This window comes from Amblyomma maculatum, chromosome 6 (assembly GCF_055883805.1).
Source record: "Amblyomma maculatum isolate TAMU_Amacu chromosome 6, ASM5588380v1, whole genome shotgun sequence".
In the NCBI taxonomy this organism is placed as follows: domain Eukaryota; kingdom Metazoa; phylum Arthropoda; class Arachnida; order Ixodida; family Ixodidae; genus Amblyomma; species Amblyomma maculatum.
In genome coordinates, this window is record NC_139349.1 from 153853040 (window position 1) to 153871480 (window position 18441).

Here is an 18441-nt window from a genome sequence, read left to right on the forward strand (position 1 = left end):
TGCAGGGTACTCTTCTTGAATTATAGGTGAGCTTATCTCCCAATTTGTTGCTTGCAGTTCTCCATCAGACTTTGCTCTTGTTCGTTTAGTCTCTAGCTGCAATTTTGAGTCTTGTAACCGACGCTGCCGAGGCTCCTGTGTATAAGCTCCGTTTCGACAGGCTGCATCTTGCTACACTTTGCATCTCTATGTGCCGGAAATAGGCTTCGTTTTTAATAGTGTCATAGTGAGCTGAGAGATTTCTATTTGGCAATGTATCCTTCAGAAACGCTGTTTTTTTTTCACATCTGTTTCGAAAGAACCCTGGTAAGGAAAAATGTAGTTGTAAAATCGGCCGGTGTGAATGAACACACTTCGCTAAACACCGCATACGTCCGTGCTCTGCCGTTCAATTATTTTACAAGTTATTTACGTCTGATAACCATGCCGACTTAACAAGTATAGACACCAAATATTTGTAGTATTTTCTTTTTAATGATGCTTAAAACTTACTGTATATATGGACCCACAGTGCTTTTTGCCTATGGCAGCTAAATGATTTATATTGAAATTTCTTTCCTCGGCAGTTTCAATTTTGGTTTCAGGAGCCGAGCAATGGCTGTGACGTCATAATCAAGTTTAGATCACACATGAAAAACATAAAGATATATTGCTGACTGTTCAGTTTTTGTGGTTCCTGTTCTTGAGGCAGGCTGGCTTTAGAATTGCAGTGACTTCAAACGACAGAGGATAGATAATATCGCTGCTTTTCTCAGCTCTCATCTGACCTAGGCTTGATTATGACGCCACAACTAACGCTCAGCTGTTAAAACCCCAACCAAAACAAGCGAGAAATGCAATTCGAGTATAGGTTATTTAGCGGTTGCAGGCGTATATAACGTAGTTGCCTGTGTCGAGTAAAGTATTACTCATCATTACAAATGATACAACACGGACTCAGAAATTAGGTACTCCTTTAAATGATTTACATGAGCATCAATGAATCGGAACATCGCTTGAACAAGGGCGTACAAGTGATTTTATTGCCACGTATTGGTGGCTGCCTGCGTTCTGCGTTGCATTGGAATGGGCGCTTTATTGGGCTTATTTGCGCCCAGAACTGCCTTCCTCCTTTTAGACCGCAGCTTTTTGGCGCCCGCTCCTGCGTTTTGCTTCAACTTCGGCGTCGTGCCTCGTAACCAGCTCCGCCCCCCTCTCAACTCCCCAGCTCAGCCCCCCTCTTCATCCGTGGCGGTGACCACTCGTGTTCTCCGATTGCTGCGCGCGTTCATGCCACCACCACCGTTCGCCGCTGCATGTACACCCCTCTCCCCCTCTTCCTACGTGCGTGGCGAAGGTGTTCTCCGGTTGCCGAAGCGCCGGCTCGCTATCAGCGGATCACGGTGTGTGCATCCCAAGCCGAAACGCAGAGCAACGTTGTCTTGACTCGCTAGCGGCGTCAGCGGCCTCACTCAGTCGCTGCTATCTTTTCGCCGCGCAGCGTTCCTATGGGCCCATGCATTGCCTCCAGCAACCTCCAGATAACTTAATTGTTCTCTTCATTTCTCGGACCACAAAACTCCTTCATGACAGTCAAGAACTGTTAGTGGACTGTTTCTTGATGTAATATGTGTGAAAGATTAAAAAAGGTTTCTATAATTGTACATACGTGTCTGTAATTGTCAGCGAATTTTTTTATTCATTGTATTCTTTTTGTGCTAGTTTTGGCGGAGTACAAGGACGCGGAATTTAGTTAAGGTCAGACTGCCCCCCCCCCCCCCATCACGGCAAATATAGAAATAATCATACATAGTTATGGCTCAGGTCCAGCTTTGTTGTTTTAGCAAGCATTTACGTGGAGGTACGCGGAGTGCATTTTTTCTATAAAGTACTTATAATAGCCGTTTTACTGACCTGAACTTAAGCAGAGGATATATTCCAAGTGCAATTTTAAAAATTCCTGATCCTTATACAGCCTTGTTTGATCCATCAGTCTATTTTCCAGTAATTTAGCTCTCCGTGATTATGATAGAAACAAGCAAGTGCAGATATGTGCATGGCGCCTTGAAGGGCGCAGCACTATTCAGAATATCTTGTTAGGAACTGTGTTTTGAAACATGCAAAAAGATGAACCCAGAGAAACAATATTTTGTTATACTTCAAATTCAAATTCTTTTACTTGTGGGTCATAGAGACAAAAGACTGAAACTATTAAAAACGTGGTTGCAAATAAATACATACCCAGATAGCAAACATAATCTAGCAATACACACAAGACAGCAAAAAAAACACATCTGCAAATTAGCCTTAATAAATAGAACGAAAGTTTACAAGAGGCGAAAACTAAACTCATTAATTCACTGGAAATCTTTTTAAACGCCTGAAAGACATGCAGCAGAGCAGAAATGAAAAATTTGATAACTACAAATAAACTCAACAAGAGGCTAATACTGATTGGTTTTCAAACATAATCATAGGTAATTAGTCAGGGGGTGCCTTCGCTTTGGTAAGGATTTCAGTGAGGAGCACCCTTTCGTTGGTGAGCCCCTTGGAAAGCCCAGAACTTTCGGGAACGACTGCCATTATCTTCTGGAAATTAGTCTGAACTAAATCTTTAATTTCCAGCCGCCTTTCGACTCGATAACCATGAAAAATAAGAGAATTTATTTTTCTACTCTTCTGTACTGTCACTTTGCAGCGCTGTAGCCGTTGAACTTTTATAAAGCACCGGTATAAACACTGGTTCCTCTGGAGGTTCTACAGTGATCATATCAGCAGTACTGCTCTTGTCATCGGATAGCGTACGATGGTGCTGAGACATGTATGGCACGTCCAGGTAGTATTTAGGCAGTTTTTTTTTTTCGAAACGTTTGCCAGTAGGCACAAGTTGAGAAAGGGGGAATGGGATGCAGGAGATAAAAGGTAGTTAGCGTTGTCCTCAACAAACTTGAGGACAACGCAGATATGCTTGCAAGCGAATTGGTGCTTCAAAAAATAATGACTAGAGTACGATTGTTCTCTGAAATCGACAAGGTGCATTGAGTCAACAGCCTTCTCGGATTAAGTGGAAAATCTGCCTTCGGCAGGCAGCTCATTTATGTCCGCATGGCTGCAACCTTCAGCATTCCCAAGCCTCCTCAGCATGTGCTCATTTAAAGGTGTGTGGTCGGCCATGAAGATAACCGGGGACATTTTCACTGTAAAAATGTGTATTGACTGCCTCATTTGAGATTCATGAATTATTTTCTTTTATTTTCAGTCAAGTAAGAATAAATGAGGGCTGTTATAAGGGAGGTAAGTGACCGCTTCCCACTTGCACTCTTGATGTAGTGCTTCTTAAGCACCCTATTCTGAGCCTCGATGCCTTTGTTTGATGTAATTGATGCCCCGGTTTTCATGGGGTAAGGGCGCCATCAGGATGTGATGAGACGTTTTCTTTTCTATGGAGCCACCTCTGCCGTGCTTGGACCCTGTGGAAATCGCAGACAGATATTTTTCTGGAAGGAAATGCTTGGCGGATGGCACCCATTTTTGCTTTGCTATAATCTACCATCCAGTACTGTGGAGCAAGGTTATCGCACCGCCTTTTAAACAGATTCAGAGCCTAAGAAATACAGGAAATTGCCTCAAATTGCACGATAAAAAAAGCTTGAAGTTGTGTAGCCGTAAGGGTGTTTTCACGACAGGAAGAAAGAGCGGTAGAGCAGTCACTTGTCTTCTGTTTGCATCCAATCAAACAGTAGCGGTTCCGTAATTTTTAAGCAAATTCTTCATGAACGTAGAAGCAGACGACACTCGCTCCGCTGGAGCAGCCATCGCCGCGACCGACCACGAGCTCGGTCTAATTGTGACGTCGTATGACGTGGAGACACGTGACAGCAGCGAGGACTCGCCCCCGGTGCAGGATGCTGTGAAATTCATGTCGCCCTGCTCAGAAGGCAGCCCGACCAAGACGCTAACATCCACAGCCGAGTTTGAACATCGGCTGTAGGTACTGCATGATAACGAAAGCGGATGACCTAACTTGTATTCCCAGAAGGCATCCGTGGTACGTCCTCCACTGGGTTTGCTTTTAAAAAGCTCTGCAATAGTTTGCAGTCGTCGTGCTCGTCTAAACTGCGTATAAATAAGTACTGCCGTTGGATCAGTAATATATGACGCCAGAGCGAATCGACGCGATCGAAAGCCCTCGAGTGAACACTTCTTTTTTTACTTTTTTATTTTGTGCCTTGTTCCATCTTTGCGTTCTTTCTTCAACATTTTTGTCAAGAAAACTACAATGGCCATGAAACAAGTTACAATCACGGTGCCGCAACACAACATTAATTTTAGACTGCGCAGGCGCAGTAAGCCGCTGGCTCAAAATAACGAAACCGAACCTTCATTAAGAAAATGAGAAATGAGCCAATCCAATCCACCTGATAGGCTTCTTATGGAGGATGCTTTCTGCGAGCGATCTGCATTTTCTGCGCACTGTTATGAACCATTAGCCTCCATTTCGTTGAGCCTGTGTGTGGCTGACCCACTTTGTTCTCGCACCGGCCCTGCAGTAAGTGATTCACCGAACCCATGTTTCTTCGTGGATATTTTTTGAGGCCCCGAAATATTACAAGACTGTGATGCTTGAACTTGTTGGATTTTTGGGTATAAAGGCAATACGTTAACACCTCTGTAAAGCTGCTGAACGGCCTAATGGACTAGCGTTTCTTTTAGGCGATGATTAAAGGATGGCTGTGCGACGCCCAACGAAAGCGCAACGCCATGTCTGAGGGCAACTGTTTTCGGCAATTTTAGACGCCGCACCAGCAATTCAGGAATATTGCTCGTGGTGAGGAAGTTACTAGTTGCACAACTTCTCTGTCTCGGATAGAGAAGTGTCTTCCTGAGCTGTAATCAGGAGTTAATTTGTGAAGCATGTGCATGGTGCTGAGCTGTTTTTTAAACCACGAGGAAAAGCTGTTTACCTCGCGACGTGTCTACACAAGTGAGACGCAGCGAGTGTTTTTTTTTTTTTTTTTTTTTACGGCAATAGCTAACATTTCCTTTTAGGTTTACTGCAACTAGAGTTAACAAAGGGAAATGCTGCATGAACTATGCAAAAACGGCTAAATGACTGGAGGTTTAGTGCTCTCCTAATGGTTTGGTATGCCGACGCTGTCAAAGAGCTCAACAGTTAGCTTTGGCGACTGCAGTAGCTTCTGTTTTCCGAAACAGGCATACTGGCACGGCATCCAAGCCGGCTCTAAAAAACATGGCAAGCAAGCAAAAGGATGAAGACAAAATATTTTGCCTTATCCTTACAAGTATTCAGAGGCTCCTCTGCTCGCAGAGGTGATGCAGTGGTTAGGGCGTTCGACTTCTGTGCCCAAGAATGCGGGATCGAATCCCGACCTCACCGGCTGCTTTTCGTTAGAGGCAAAAATCTAGGCGCCCGTGTGCTGTGCGATGTCAGTGCACGTTAAAGAACCCCAGGTGGTCGAAATTTCCGGAGTCCTCCACTACGGCGTCTCCCATAGCCTGAGTCACTTTGGGACGTTAACCCCCATAAACCAAACCAAACCATAGGCTCCTCTGAACATCACTCCGTTAGTGAGAGTAGTTGCTAAAATGCCAAAGCTTCTGCCTAATTAATAGGTTATCTGTAATCAAATGCTGAAAATGTAAAACTGAATTCTCCGAAACGATACATTTTAAAGAAGTATTGAACTCATCAAAAATTACACTATGTAATTCATTACTATTAATCAACGTGCAACCCTAGGTGGGACTCTCCGTTATATTAAAAAAAATGATTGAAAGCGATATAATAACTGCGGTATATTTCTATTTAAGAGTATGAGCGGCAGTTGTAGCCATCGATTCCTATTTGACCCGCCCTTCTTTCTCTGAATAGGCCTTGAGTGAATACTTTCACTTCATAAAGAAATGGGTCACGGCACCGTTCTCACTAGCTTGCCAGGAGGGCGGAAAATCTTGTAAAGTGAATTAAATATGTACAGACACTTCACTTTTTAAACTGAATTCCTTAGCTCTCTGAATGCTGATGCGCAAGTGAATGTTGTGAAGAAATAAAGCAAAATTATATTACAAAGTTGGTTCAGGAAGAAACTGATGTACACGGCAGAATTCATTTTTTAGACAGGCGCAGCACCTCGCTGTTTCTTCAGTTTATTTCCCCTCATAGGGGCACTCCATTAATTCCTCAATCTCTCGTATTTTCATACCTCTGATGTCATAAAACGTTCAAGAAAGTTGGCGTAGATTTTTATGTCCTTCCACTCTCCTAATGCCTCCGGTTCTTCATGAAACTAGAAAAAATAAATGCAAACAAGCTCTCTCGGGCTTTTTCTCGCCATCAAGTCGGTGCGCGCTCACGCTCTTTGCCCAGAAACAGCGCGCCCGCCAATCCCGCGGAGGCCGATGAGCAGCGACGCATGTAGGAACGAAGACGCAAAGAAAGCGGCGGCCCCTTTGACGGGATACTTTTGTTGACTCTCTGTTGCGCGGCCAAGGGCAACGCGGTGGCCGGGCCACTTCTCGGGCCTCCTCGTCATTCCTTTTGTCTCTTCCCGCGTTGCACCAACATGGCTCTCCCATTACTGTGCGCTTCCCCGGAGAGCTGCTCCGTCCTCCTATATGGGTCAGGCCTCGATCGATACCGCCTCCACTGCGTTTTCAGACAAAACGGCAAATTTCAGCCCGTCGAGCTCGCTGCTTCGTCCCCCGCGCCGCCAAGGGAGGCGCAAACAGGAATCGCTCTGCTCCTCATTTATTTAGTCTCATGCTATCCCGAACGAGACGGCACGGCCAATGAGAGACACTTGCTTGCAGTGACGCGTTAATGACGTCACGCACAAAGACGTTGCGGCATCCGGTGATCAGGGCGTCACCTGTGAACTTTACCTCCGTCTTGCTTTATAAATATGAAGTAAGTTAAGGCGAAAGCCTTACTTGTCTTACGAGGGGCGAGAGTAGCAAGCGTAGACAGAAAAGTAATAAAGTTATTTCGTATCAAACGTACAACGCCCCTTTTCTTTATGCAGCGTCCAGGGTGGTTGTAGATCTTCGCTCCCCGTTTAGCATCGATCTGATAATCAATCCAGAGGCTAGTTGGCGACAGGATTTTGTTCCGACGACATGCATACGCCCAATGGTATTCATTTTATTGTAAGTTTACGTGTTCACCGAAAAGGGAGAGAGGTATTGCGCCTTTTCCTTCCCCAAAAACCAAAACAACTAAAGGCGTACAACCCTTTGCCAAACTCTGTAGCATATATGCTAAACCGCCATGCAAACCCGTCTCAAACTGTGGCAAACAGGAATTTTGTAAGTCCTAAATGTTTTAACGGTGTTCAATTCGAGCGAATTGTTAGGAAGATTTTCTTGAGCAATGAACATGTGCACGGGGTTCTCATCTACTGCGATCTATGCATGCGTACTTTTCCAAATCAATTATGCTATGTTACACTACTTTTTTCTGTTTTATAACATTTCAATACATCTGCATTCAGTTTTTGTTATTTTAACTTTCCCTATTTCATTAAGTTTCTTCATTTTTTCAAGAGTCATCGCTCAATTTGATCAAAGCAGAGCTCCTTGTTAAGCAAATTTATCTTTATCGTTTTGTAGCACTTCGCAGCTTGCACACTTTTGCTGCAGCTGATGAACGTTATTTGGTTTGGCATCTGGGGTTTAACGTCCCAAAGTCACTCTGATTGTGAGAGGCTCTATAGAAGAGAGCTTCGGAGATTTCGACCACCTGGAGTTCTTTAACGTTCACTGACATCGCACAGTACACGGGCGGCTTTTTTGGTTTAGCAGTCGAGCACCCTAACCAATAAACCATCGCGGCGGGGCTGATGGACGTTGTGGAAACCTTCTTCTATGAACTCTGTGTCTATAAAAAATAAACGAAAATCCGTTGCCCTGCCTGTTTCACTCGCAACTACTTTATGTTGGGCTAGCTCGTTACCGAAAAATGCGCAATGATCCGAGCTTACTGGCACACCGTGGAAACCGCACCGTTTCTCTTAGGCTACGCAGTCTATTCACCAATGGATGAAGTGAGAGAGATAAATTTTGAGCGCGGAAGCATTGCCACCCGAATTGTTAGGTTTCGCCTTCTGTGAAGCCTCCTTCGAACAAAAGTTCTTAAAAAACAAACTACCAGATGCCACAGCTATGCTTTTGTATTTTGCGTTCACAACGCCGACAACGAAGACAACGCAGTTTTTTAGCATTGCGGAGCATTTACAGCAAAAAAGCATTAATAATAACTGGTAAATCGATTTGCTGTGGAAAGTGGCGATTAGCCAATCCCGTTTTTATTTAGTAATTTTAGTTATATGTATCCATTTGCAAACTCATTCCATTAAAGCGCCAAAGCCAGGTATGGAGAGAGTTATCAGAAAACGTAATTATGAAACGCGATGTAATGCAAGAATAAAACGCTACGCTCAGTATGGTGCATTATGCACAGCAGTGTCACAGCAGATGAGAATGTAGTGAATGCCTCTGGATAGGAGGCGGTGCACTGGTTCACGCTGGCGGCTCTCTCGTTCATGACGCCCAGGCTCCACGCTAATTGATTTAAGGTGCCTGCTTAGGCTTACTGATGGCACACACTATGTTCATACTGCGGTTGAATTCATCATCAATACATGAGTGCTGAAACCTTTACTCTCATAGCTGCCTCTAACTTGCGCGGCGTTGTCATGAGGTTCGACTGACGAAAGCATATTTTGAGCCATGTTGTGAAGTTAATGGGCGAACTCAGCGAGGGAACTGAATATGCTGCTGCAGACGAGAAAACCGAATGGAATCCATCCAACTTCGTTGCCTTTTTTACTGTTTTTTCAAACATCAGATGTAACAACCGAACAAAACTGGAGGCATATACCGTGTTCGAAAATAAGGGTGAACGTAAAAAGTGATATATTGCTTTGAACTTTGCAGGCATGCTTCGTTTGTTGCAACAAACGCTTCGCTTTGCCAATCAATGATTTTTCATGTTAACGTGAGCGTCTATTTACAGGGGGCTTTTTCTTAACTCAATAGCGGCAGCAAAAAGCAGCCGGACATCCTGAAAGTGCTAAACCGGTAACAAATTGTCATATAGAGCACCTTGCTCAACTGTCCAACGACTGCTTCAAAAGCAACTCGACTGCGCCGGCCACGCCGGCCTCGGTGACGCTGAGCGATGCAATGCATTTGCGCGTATTGCAATGCAATGGAATGTGGCGCCAATAGATTGCATCGGCATGCATTGCATCAGCAATATAGATTAAGCGATACAATGCATTGACATGACTTGACGGCATGGGTACTCTGCGATTACAAGCCTATGCTGTCAAATTAAGCCTCTTTTTCAAGGTTGTTTGCAGGGTATCCCAGATGAGTATTTCATATATTAAACAATTGAATCAATGCTCAACTCTTTCTGGAACGTCGCAAATGCGGCAATTTCCAGTGGGTTGAAGGTTGAAGGTTTATTGAAGTGCGCTTCATCTGACATAAGTAAAAATGCACTAAAGGATGTCCTGAAGTTAGCCTGCCAGGGGGACCTCCTGTCAAAAAATACATAATATATAGATAACATTATTTCAACAGTAAAGTGACGTCGCGGGTATTAGAAGTAGCACAGGTTCACATAATGAATACAAATTTCACCCAATTCCTAATGAACCAAATCTTGACGAAAAGCTGTGGTGAAGCCACTTTAATCTATTTCACTGCCGTAAAATAAAACGACATTAAAAGCTAAGTTTATGAAACGAACAGTAACATAAAGGTTACAATGGTCCACACAAAATAAGAAAAAAATAATATATGTGCAAATCATGATACAATTATGTGTATATACAAAATATATAGTAGACACAAAAATGCGGGTATCTGCCTAACCATGTTTTAACGCGCAATGCCGCAGTGTGTCTTATAGAGAATTGTCCTTGTATATGGCGGCAGAAGCATTTTACGTGCACATGGGAGTAGATCACGTCCCGATAAACCAAAATACACTGAGAAATGTATTTTTGGAGGGACTTGTACGCAAATAAATCGTTGTAGAACTGTTTCTACGACGCTGAAAATATAGGAAATGGGGTATGCATGAAGCTAGAAGTTACGAAACCGAAAACGAAAAGCACCTCCTCCGTTAAACCTCATAAGCACGGACGGTCAGAAAGATGAAAAAACAGATCGAGGGTGCTAAGACATTAACGGAACTGGCTTGCGAAAATGTGCGTATTAGAGCGAGTTAAGTGTCGTCGAAAAATATCAATTTTAAAACTATCCGTTGGATATACACGTGCAATCAACAAAGACCACCAGAGCTCACATGCCGGAAACGGTGATTATAACTCATAGATATCATAAGATATCAAAGAAGAATCAAGCAAAAATAGAGCGAACACACTGTGAATAAGCTGTATGCAAAATATTGTGCAATAAATGATTTCGAGTGCATATATATGCAGTGGTTTCGCGACTTCCTAAATAAATTTGAACATCCGCGCTGGTTTGTCTTGTGTGCTCCTCCATGCTCTCTTCGTCCTGCTAAGAACAGCTGAAACTGATGGAAAGGCAACTAGTCCGACAGCCTGTCCTCTTCAATCCCAAAGTAAGACTACGCACTCAATTGCACACGGAAGTCAAAATTGGAACGTGCGGCCACATCCGTTTGGGCAACCATACAGTTTCTCAGGGTCTAAGTGCTTTTCGGAGTGCTCTACGTCGGTGCTGTAGTAATGCGCAAGCATAGAGAACAAAGCATGCCGTCTGCTATCCCGGTTAGATGCAGGGCATTCTGCCGCACCATATATTCTTTGGCGCCAAATGCCAAACAACACGCGTTAATTGATGCACCAAGCAGCTAAGCTTAGCTCTACCAATTTTTGATGGTGACACTTCACAGCAGCTATTTCCGCTGAATACAGTTATGGAGCCTCGCACTCAAGCTCGCGTAAAACACGAAGACACTTCTCTGTTCCCCTGCAGAGAAGCTTAATTCTAGTATTATGGACAGTTGGGCGAGTTGGTAAATTTGCATAGTGGGTGGTACAGCGCGTGCATAGTGGGTGGTGCAGTGTTGAGAAATATTTTTTGGGATTAAGTTGACAGACAAATTAGTAAACATGTCGATGGTTTTGTGAAACGTATCTTCCGATATACTGATGATTTTTTAGTGTTCATGGAAAAAGACAACTTCAACGGGAGAATGGTGGACGCCTTAAAGCTGTTTCGGGAGCGTGCAAAACGTTTATCTTTCACTTTTGAAGTACCGCCGAAAGATACCCTCCAGTTTCTGAGCATAAAACTGTTTTTCCAACGCGACCACTTATGTTTCATGTACTCCCCGAGGTCCCAGAAGAAGGTGTTAAACTATTCTTCTGGACACTGAAAAATTGTAAAAAATGGAATTGCCACTAGTTGCATTCGCTCAAGCTTACTGAGCTCATGCCATCATTGCATTCACGATAATGTATTGCTGCAGGTTCGCAGGCTAAAAACGCAGGATTCCCGAATTTGGTAATCTCGTTAACATGTGAAAAGCTTTTGCGGATGGTTAGGAAGGATTTTCCGATTAGAATAAGGGGCAACGCACAGAAGAAAAAAACTAGCGGTGATTCCCTACATGCATAAGATTGCACATAACCTAAAAACTGTAGCTGGACTATTTGAAGTTAATGTTGTTTTTTTCGACACCGCATAAGTTAGGCGGGCTCTGCGTGAACACCTGCGTCTGCTTGAACACCTCAATTCGCTATCGGACACACGATATTCTCACCTGAAAGTTCATTGTAGCACTTTTGCGGAAGAGGGAAAAAAGAAAAACAAAAGTTGCCGCCCATTGGTTTCAAAAACAAAGATTTTGTTTCGTCATACGAACAAAACGACCAGAGACATTATTGAGACTTATTACATCAGCAAGAAGCAGTCGCAGTGTATCAGCCAGCCTTCCTTAGTGCTTATCGATAAAGAGGTTTCTTTTCTGGATAATTTTTGGTGATAATTTATACTTGGTAGAATGAGCCGTTGAGAGGGGTGGGGGGGGGGGGGGGGGGGTCAAAGAGTGTGAGGTTTTCAGTCCCACGATGCAAACGAAACCACCGATCAACGGATGGTCACCCAATATGTCATGGACATATCGAATGCCGAAAGAAAACGCCATGCCCTGCATAGCTGCACTTGTCTATGCATCTATTTGTATTCGAGGAACGAAAAAGCGAAACAAAAGGCTGTACTTCATAAGTTTGCTCTTAATAACTCATCAGCAATAGGATTTGGCAGAAATTTGGGTCTATGCCAGTCCACCATCCACTCCGCGACGACAGCGCTTAGCTAGTCCGCAAGGTTCTGACTTGCAATTTTAGCAATGGGGTGAGCACATTAACACGTTTCATCAGTCGCATGTGGCCATCCAATGTTGTTCTAGCAATACAGACAACAATCGATGACTGCTTACATCATCACAGAGGGCGTGAACGCGGTAAGCGCCGATGGGGCGCTGTCGAGGCAGACGGCAGCTCCACTCGTGGACAACAAATCTGGCTTGTTTGTCTAAATGCAAATGGCTACCGAACATGTTTCAGGATTAAACAATGTAAAATCAAGTATTGGTCAGATCGGTGAGAGATCATGGAGATACAATTAGCGAGAAGCGCTGGCTTAAGCGGAGTCAACGACCCGCAATATGCCCGGCCAGGAGTTTGCATCGCCGGCGCTTTTGCAGCGCCGCTGCAGTGTCCAAACAAACAAAGCTACAGCTGGTGCGAAATAGAAGGAATGTTATAGATAAAGAGGGTTCAGCTTGCGTTCCAACCCGTGCAAACGAACCCTATACAGCCATTTGTACGCACATGCAATGTAAACAAATAGCTGGGGTGCAGTCGTAATCCGCGAATAGGCGCGTTTCTTGCAGTGATTTTGGGATCGCAGAGTCAATGCCTAATGGTGCATATATATTTACCTTCAAGCCATCATTAACCTTATACACCAGTTCATTGTTTGAAAATCATCAGAAGAAAGGAAACTGCAGCTTCGGAAGCCGCCTGCAGGCTGAGGGCGAGGCGAGACTGAGACTACGACGGCTGTTGGCCTGCCGGTGCGGGCTTGAAACATTCGAATCGAGTTGAGTTTCGCAATGGCCGGACTGGAGCGGCGGTGGAGGCGCGAGCTTTGGTGCGTCGACCATGGCCAGACCTGCCATAGTTTTATAAAAGGGTTTTATCAGCCGAAATGAAATAACGGATGTTCGACTAACACGCACACACGTACGCACGTACGCAGCTTTTCGAGCATTAGCAAGTGAACCGCTCTTTCGGCTGCCTTCTCGGCTCCTGTAAAGCCGCAAGGCGTGCTTTAGCATAGGAGGTTGCTGATTTAAGTTCTCTCTCTCTCTCTCTCTCTCTCTCTCTCTCTCTCTCTCTCATTATTCGTTGTGGAAGCGATCAATAACTCAGCAGTCAGCTATGCATAGTCTCTCTCCTCCCTTCGCTGTGCATATTTAGCAAACACAGGACCTGTTGCTTTTCATACATGCTTGAGATGGTTGTGGTTTTGTGCAATACCTTAAACTTCAATGCGAGGACTTCATCTTACAAGATCGTTTTCTAATTTGAAAAAAAGAATTTCGATGAATCTTTCAGAAGTAAATTTCATTGAATGGTAGTGTGCACCTTGAAATTCTCACTACGACCAAACCACTAAGGAATTGATGGCCGAATGCTACTCAGAAAGCTGATTTTCTTTAATTTTGAGCTTTTTCCAGACACATCTTATGCAATTTGATGTCCGACATATTTTATTGGATCATTTTTCTTGCGGGAAGCTTAGAAAATTAGTGGCAATCATTACAAGAGGATCAAATTTGATTAATAAAATTTGAAGTTCCTTCTTTTTGTACATTCTTGTGTGATTCTTTTTCCCAAGACTAAAACAAAGTCAATTCGACCTAATCCATGTGAAAGCGCAATGTGCTTTAATTGCATTAAAATGTTTCGTAGTCACGGGTAGAGGATTTATTTTTCACAAATGTTAGTGCGTGTCTAGGTTTTGCTGCCACTTGCAAATGAAGGATGACCACGGCAAAAGAAGAAAAATGTTTTTTTTTTTTTCATACGAGACAAGATAGGATTATGTTTATAACAGTAACACAATGAGCCAAAAGGGATCAAAGATGTTCGAACGCAAAGCCAGCGTAAGATGCCGTACACTGACCACCGATATCAGGCCTCAAGGCACAAATATCCGAAGAATTGCCGCCTATTTAAATTTTAAAAGCCATGCATGCGCATTATGGATGCCGACGCTTGAGTGGACCATGTGGCGGCACTGAACAACCCTTACTGATCGATGCAGGGTGGTAGTCGGAGCGTCACTCAAGGCCTTGCTTTTCTAACAACCGTTGAATAAAGAAACTACGGTGGACTTTATTCGAATTTTGAACCTGGTACTTAGTAATTATCAGAATACCTTAATCTATTACAGGAAAGCAGTATCGATATACATAACATCTCCAAGAAAAAATGGAAAGAACACCTGATATTAGAAAGAACGTAAACCTACCATTTGTTTACGTTTTTTTTAATTTTTTAGTTTGTGTTTTTTTACTTTTTTTTACAGTGAATACCAAACAATCATTTCGTGCAAAGTGTGCATTTCAATGTCCTGTATTTTCATTTTTTTTTAATTTCTGTTGTTAATCTGATTTTCCGAGCAAGTGCATAATTAAGCGATGTTGTATTTGAGTGTGTGTGATCTTTAAGCATTGTGAATTCTGTTTTGTGCATAAGTGCCTGCTTGTTTTTGTCTTCCACCCATGCCAAGACAGGGGCAGGAAACCCGTCAAGCTACTAGTACAGTAGCTTTTTGTTTCTGCCCTAGTATTTTTTGTAAAAAAAATACTGAATAAAGGATTTGATTTGGATTTGAAAGGATCATGACATATCCGACTCACTTCGAACAATTAAAAAAAAGCTGTGTTCAATCCTTATATAAGATAGAGTACCAGTGTACTCTATTTGCTGTTGGAAATTTTTGATTATTCGTCCACACCTTGGCACCTTTCTAGCAGTTTTCATCAATCAGAGACTATTGGCACAAGAAATATTACTCTAGAAGCTTTGTTAAACGACCGAAAGTATTTTGCTTCAGCGTATTTGCTTTTTACAAAGAAGGAACAACGCCTAAAAGCTGCGTTTAACCGCTTAACAAGGGCCCTGACAATACGAAAAGGTAGCAGAAAAGCAAAGCCGAAGGCAGCAGGAGCCGTCTTCCCAAAATACTCAAAACTCCTAAATGCTCTATACAATGCAAGAAACAAATGCAACCCTTTCACACGTAAAAGAATAAACTAACTTGCTTTGTATCCCATAACAGTACTAAACCGGTAACAATGTTTAGAGGAGGAATCGTCGGGACAGAAACAAAAGAATTGTTATAATCACTGCCCAGGCCTAATATTTCCATCACCAGTCTTTAAAAAAAAAAACAGGCAAGGTATAGTATAACCAATGTGTGCAATAATATGCCTGGGGTGTAGGGGTGTACTATTTGTCTTCAAATCGTGTTTGCCGGACAGAAAGGTTTTGTTGTAGCTTCGCAAGCGATGAAATATTTTAACTGCTTTTATCAAGGCTTTGTAGTGTATTAATAATCTATTGAAAAAACATGACATTTAAAGCGCAAAACGAAGCACGGGATGGAAATATGATAGATTAGATAAGCACCGTGCAAACCTCTTTTGTAGTGGATCTAATTTAGACAAGTTGGTAACCAGTGTGGTAAAGCAGATTGTAATTAACTACTGAAGAAGTGAATAAATTGATGCATTATAAAGCAAGATAATAATTTTTGCCGGTAGCATGTTCGTTGTTCTGCATAGCATGTCAACAGATGACGATATCTGAGATTCAAGCAGTCCAACATGTTCATTGAACTGCCAAGATGCGCATCACACCAACCACATTTACACACTGAACCAAGGCAATAGGTTCTACTTCAGACTAAAGTTGCACTTCACGTTTATTTCTTCCTTCTCAGCACACATCAAACGACTTTAGATTTATAGTAATTATGTCTTAAACGACTAGCCTTTAAAAATCCAAAGATACAAATGGCTCAGTGCTAATTTCGCCTTTTGTTTAATGACGGGTTCTTTATTCTCTGTAACAAAGGAAGTAGTTTTAGCTGCGCATGAAACTAACTGCGCACACTTCTGCATAATCTACGATGTCATTCCGATCAATTATTAATAACACTGGCCCAAAAGCACTAGCTTGTGGCCGGCCGGTAACAGCTTCTTCTGAAGATACAGTACCACCGGTATCGACTCACTGCACTTTTTCTGCCAAATATTATTTAGGTAGGCCTAAAATTGCTCCACGGACAGCATATTTCTCCGGCTTCGAAACACAATTAAGTTCAACCACATCAAATTATTTTTAGAGATCTTTACATCGCATCACCGTGTTCTTGTCGCTAATGTCGACTGTTATCATCTCTTTTGTGCCGAAAGAGCACTTGCGTATAAGATAGAGCTGCAGGTAATATCTTTTCGAAGGCGAATCGTATAGCTTGTTTAATATAATCCAGTCATTGAAGATATTCGCAATCCGTTTCAGCGTGCGCCAGCCTTACCCATCCCCTTTCATATCGCGAATTCGATCTGCATTATGTGCGAAGGGCTCAAGTGCGACTACAGGCCGCACTCTCCGAGGCATAGATACGAAAAGTGGCTACCGAATGTCATAAGCCCGCTGCAATTGCTTTAATTTTTCAACGTTACATAACCAGACCAACACTAGCATTTACACTGTGGTCTCCCGGTTGCTTCACTCTAAGTTAGACTTCCTAAGTGGGTGTCACTGAAGCGCCAATTCGCTTCATTCAAAGCAAAAATTTCGGCTCCTGCGTCTCCTCGTAAACGAAATGGACATTGTAGGTGAATGGATGTTTATATTTGTCTTGTCGTCAAAAGGGCGTTTGCGCGTTTCCGAAAGAGAAAAAAATCATGCTCGTTGTTAACACCTCGCGCAAATACGTATACGCAACAATTTCCCTGGTCGGACCAGTTCGAAAACGGGTCACCGGCGGTGCTTCACTCCGCCGTAGCTACCGTGATCTCACCTGCGCGCCGTCCCCCAGAGAAGACTGCTGCGGCGTCCACGAATCGGCAGCCCATCCGCGTGAATTGGTCACCGCCGCCGAGACGACCAGGAACAGCGCCGTGAACAATGTCGCCTGCATTGTCTTCGTAGCGTGGGTCACCGAGGAGCGCTTACTTCGTGTCGCAGCCGCCGGCCGAATCTCCGCAGCGATGCCTCCTCTGGCGCGCCCGGCGATTTAAAAAATCGAAGAGCGCCTAGAGGACATTGCGCATGCGCCTCTGGATGGTCGCAGCCAATCGAAGCTCCGGACAGCTTCCGCAGCGGACGCATTCGCGGCGGCGATCTATACGCGCCTCACCGAAGGCGCAACGTGCTCGCGACGGAGGCTGGGCACTCTGGGTTGCTGCGCACTGTAGCCAGAGCGCCGTGCAGAGACCTCTGACAACTTAATTTGCTGCCCATCGTGTGCGCCTAACGCAAGAAGCGCTCGTTAGCCGTTCTTGATGGGCACTTCGGTCGTAGCACGCCAAAAGGAGCGCCACCGCAGCCGTGATCTGTCCTGCGGGTTGTCGTCCCAGCGCGCAAATTACTGGCTGAGTGCATAGAAGCAGTCTTGGCACGAACACATAAAATCGACGCGGTCCTTCGTTCTGCCTCCATAACAATATCTCTACATCTTGTGGGACTCTAGCATTTTCTAACACGCTCATCTTACTCTTCAGTGTGATCATCTTACATTATCATCATCATCAGGCAGACTATACCCACTGCAAGACGAATGCCTCTCCCATACTCCTCCTTTTACACCGGTCCAGTGCTATAGTGCTAGCTGTATCCACTTGACACTTGCGACCTTCTTAACCCGATCCGCCTACCTATAACTTTCTGCCATCCCTTGCTACACTTTCCTTCTCTCAGACTCCAATTTGTTACCCTTAGCGGCCATCGGTTCTCCTCTCTTCACGCTACATGCCCTGCACATGCCCATTTCTTCTTGATTTTCACGGAAATGTGATTAACTAGTTATTTATATGGCCCACTCAGCACGCTTCCTATCTCTGAACGTTATACCTGGTATTTTTCGTTCCATAGCTCTCTGCGTTAATTGTCCCCAGCTTACGCAGAACCCTTTCCCTAGCCTCTACGTTTCAGCCCCATAGGTGAGTACATATACGCGTAAGACGCCCTAATTTCGCAATGCCTTCATGATTTCGGAGGTTTCAACTGAGTCAAATGCTTTTTTCGTAATCAATGACTTTATGTTTAAGGGCTGATTATATTCCGAGCATTCTTCTATCAATTGCTGGATAGTATGAAAAGTATTCATGGTAGAGTACCATTTCCAAAACGT

General features: G+C 43.7%; 1 protein-coding gene across 1 annotated transcript in view; it reads right to left on the reverse strand.

The window, feature by feature from the left end:
• Positions 1–17229, reverse strand: part of spab (space blanket) — a 30652-nt gene extending 13423 nt beyond the window's left edge. Inside the window, exons 1-2 of the mRNA XM_084605760.1 lie at positions 17150–17229; positions 12169–12172 (exon numbers count right to left, since the gene is read on the reverse strand). Coding sequence (XP_084461886.1) covers positions 12169–12172; positions 17150–17229 — 84 coding nt within the window. The remainder of the gene's footprint in view (positions 1–12168; positions 12173–17149) is intronic.
• Between the last annotated feature and the right edge of the window lie 1212 nt (positions 17230–18441).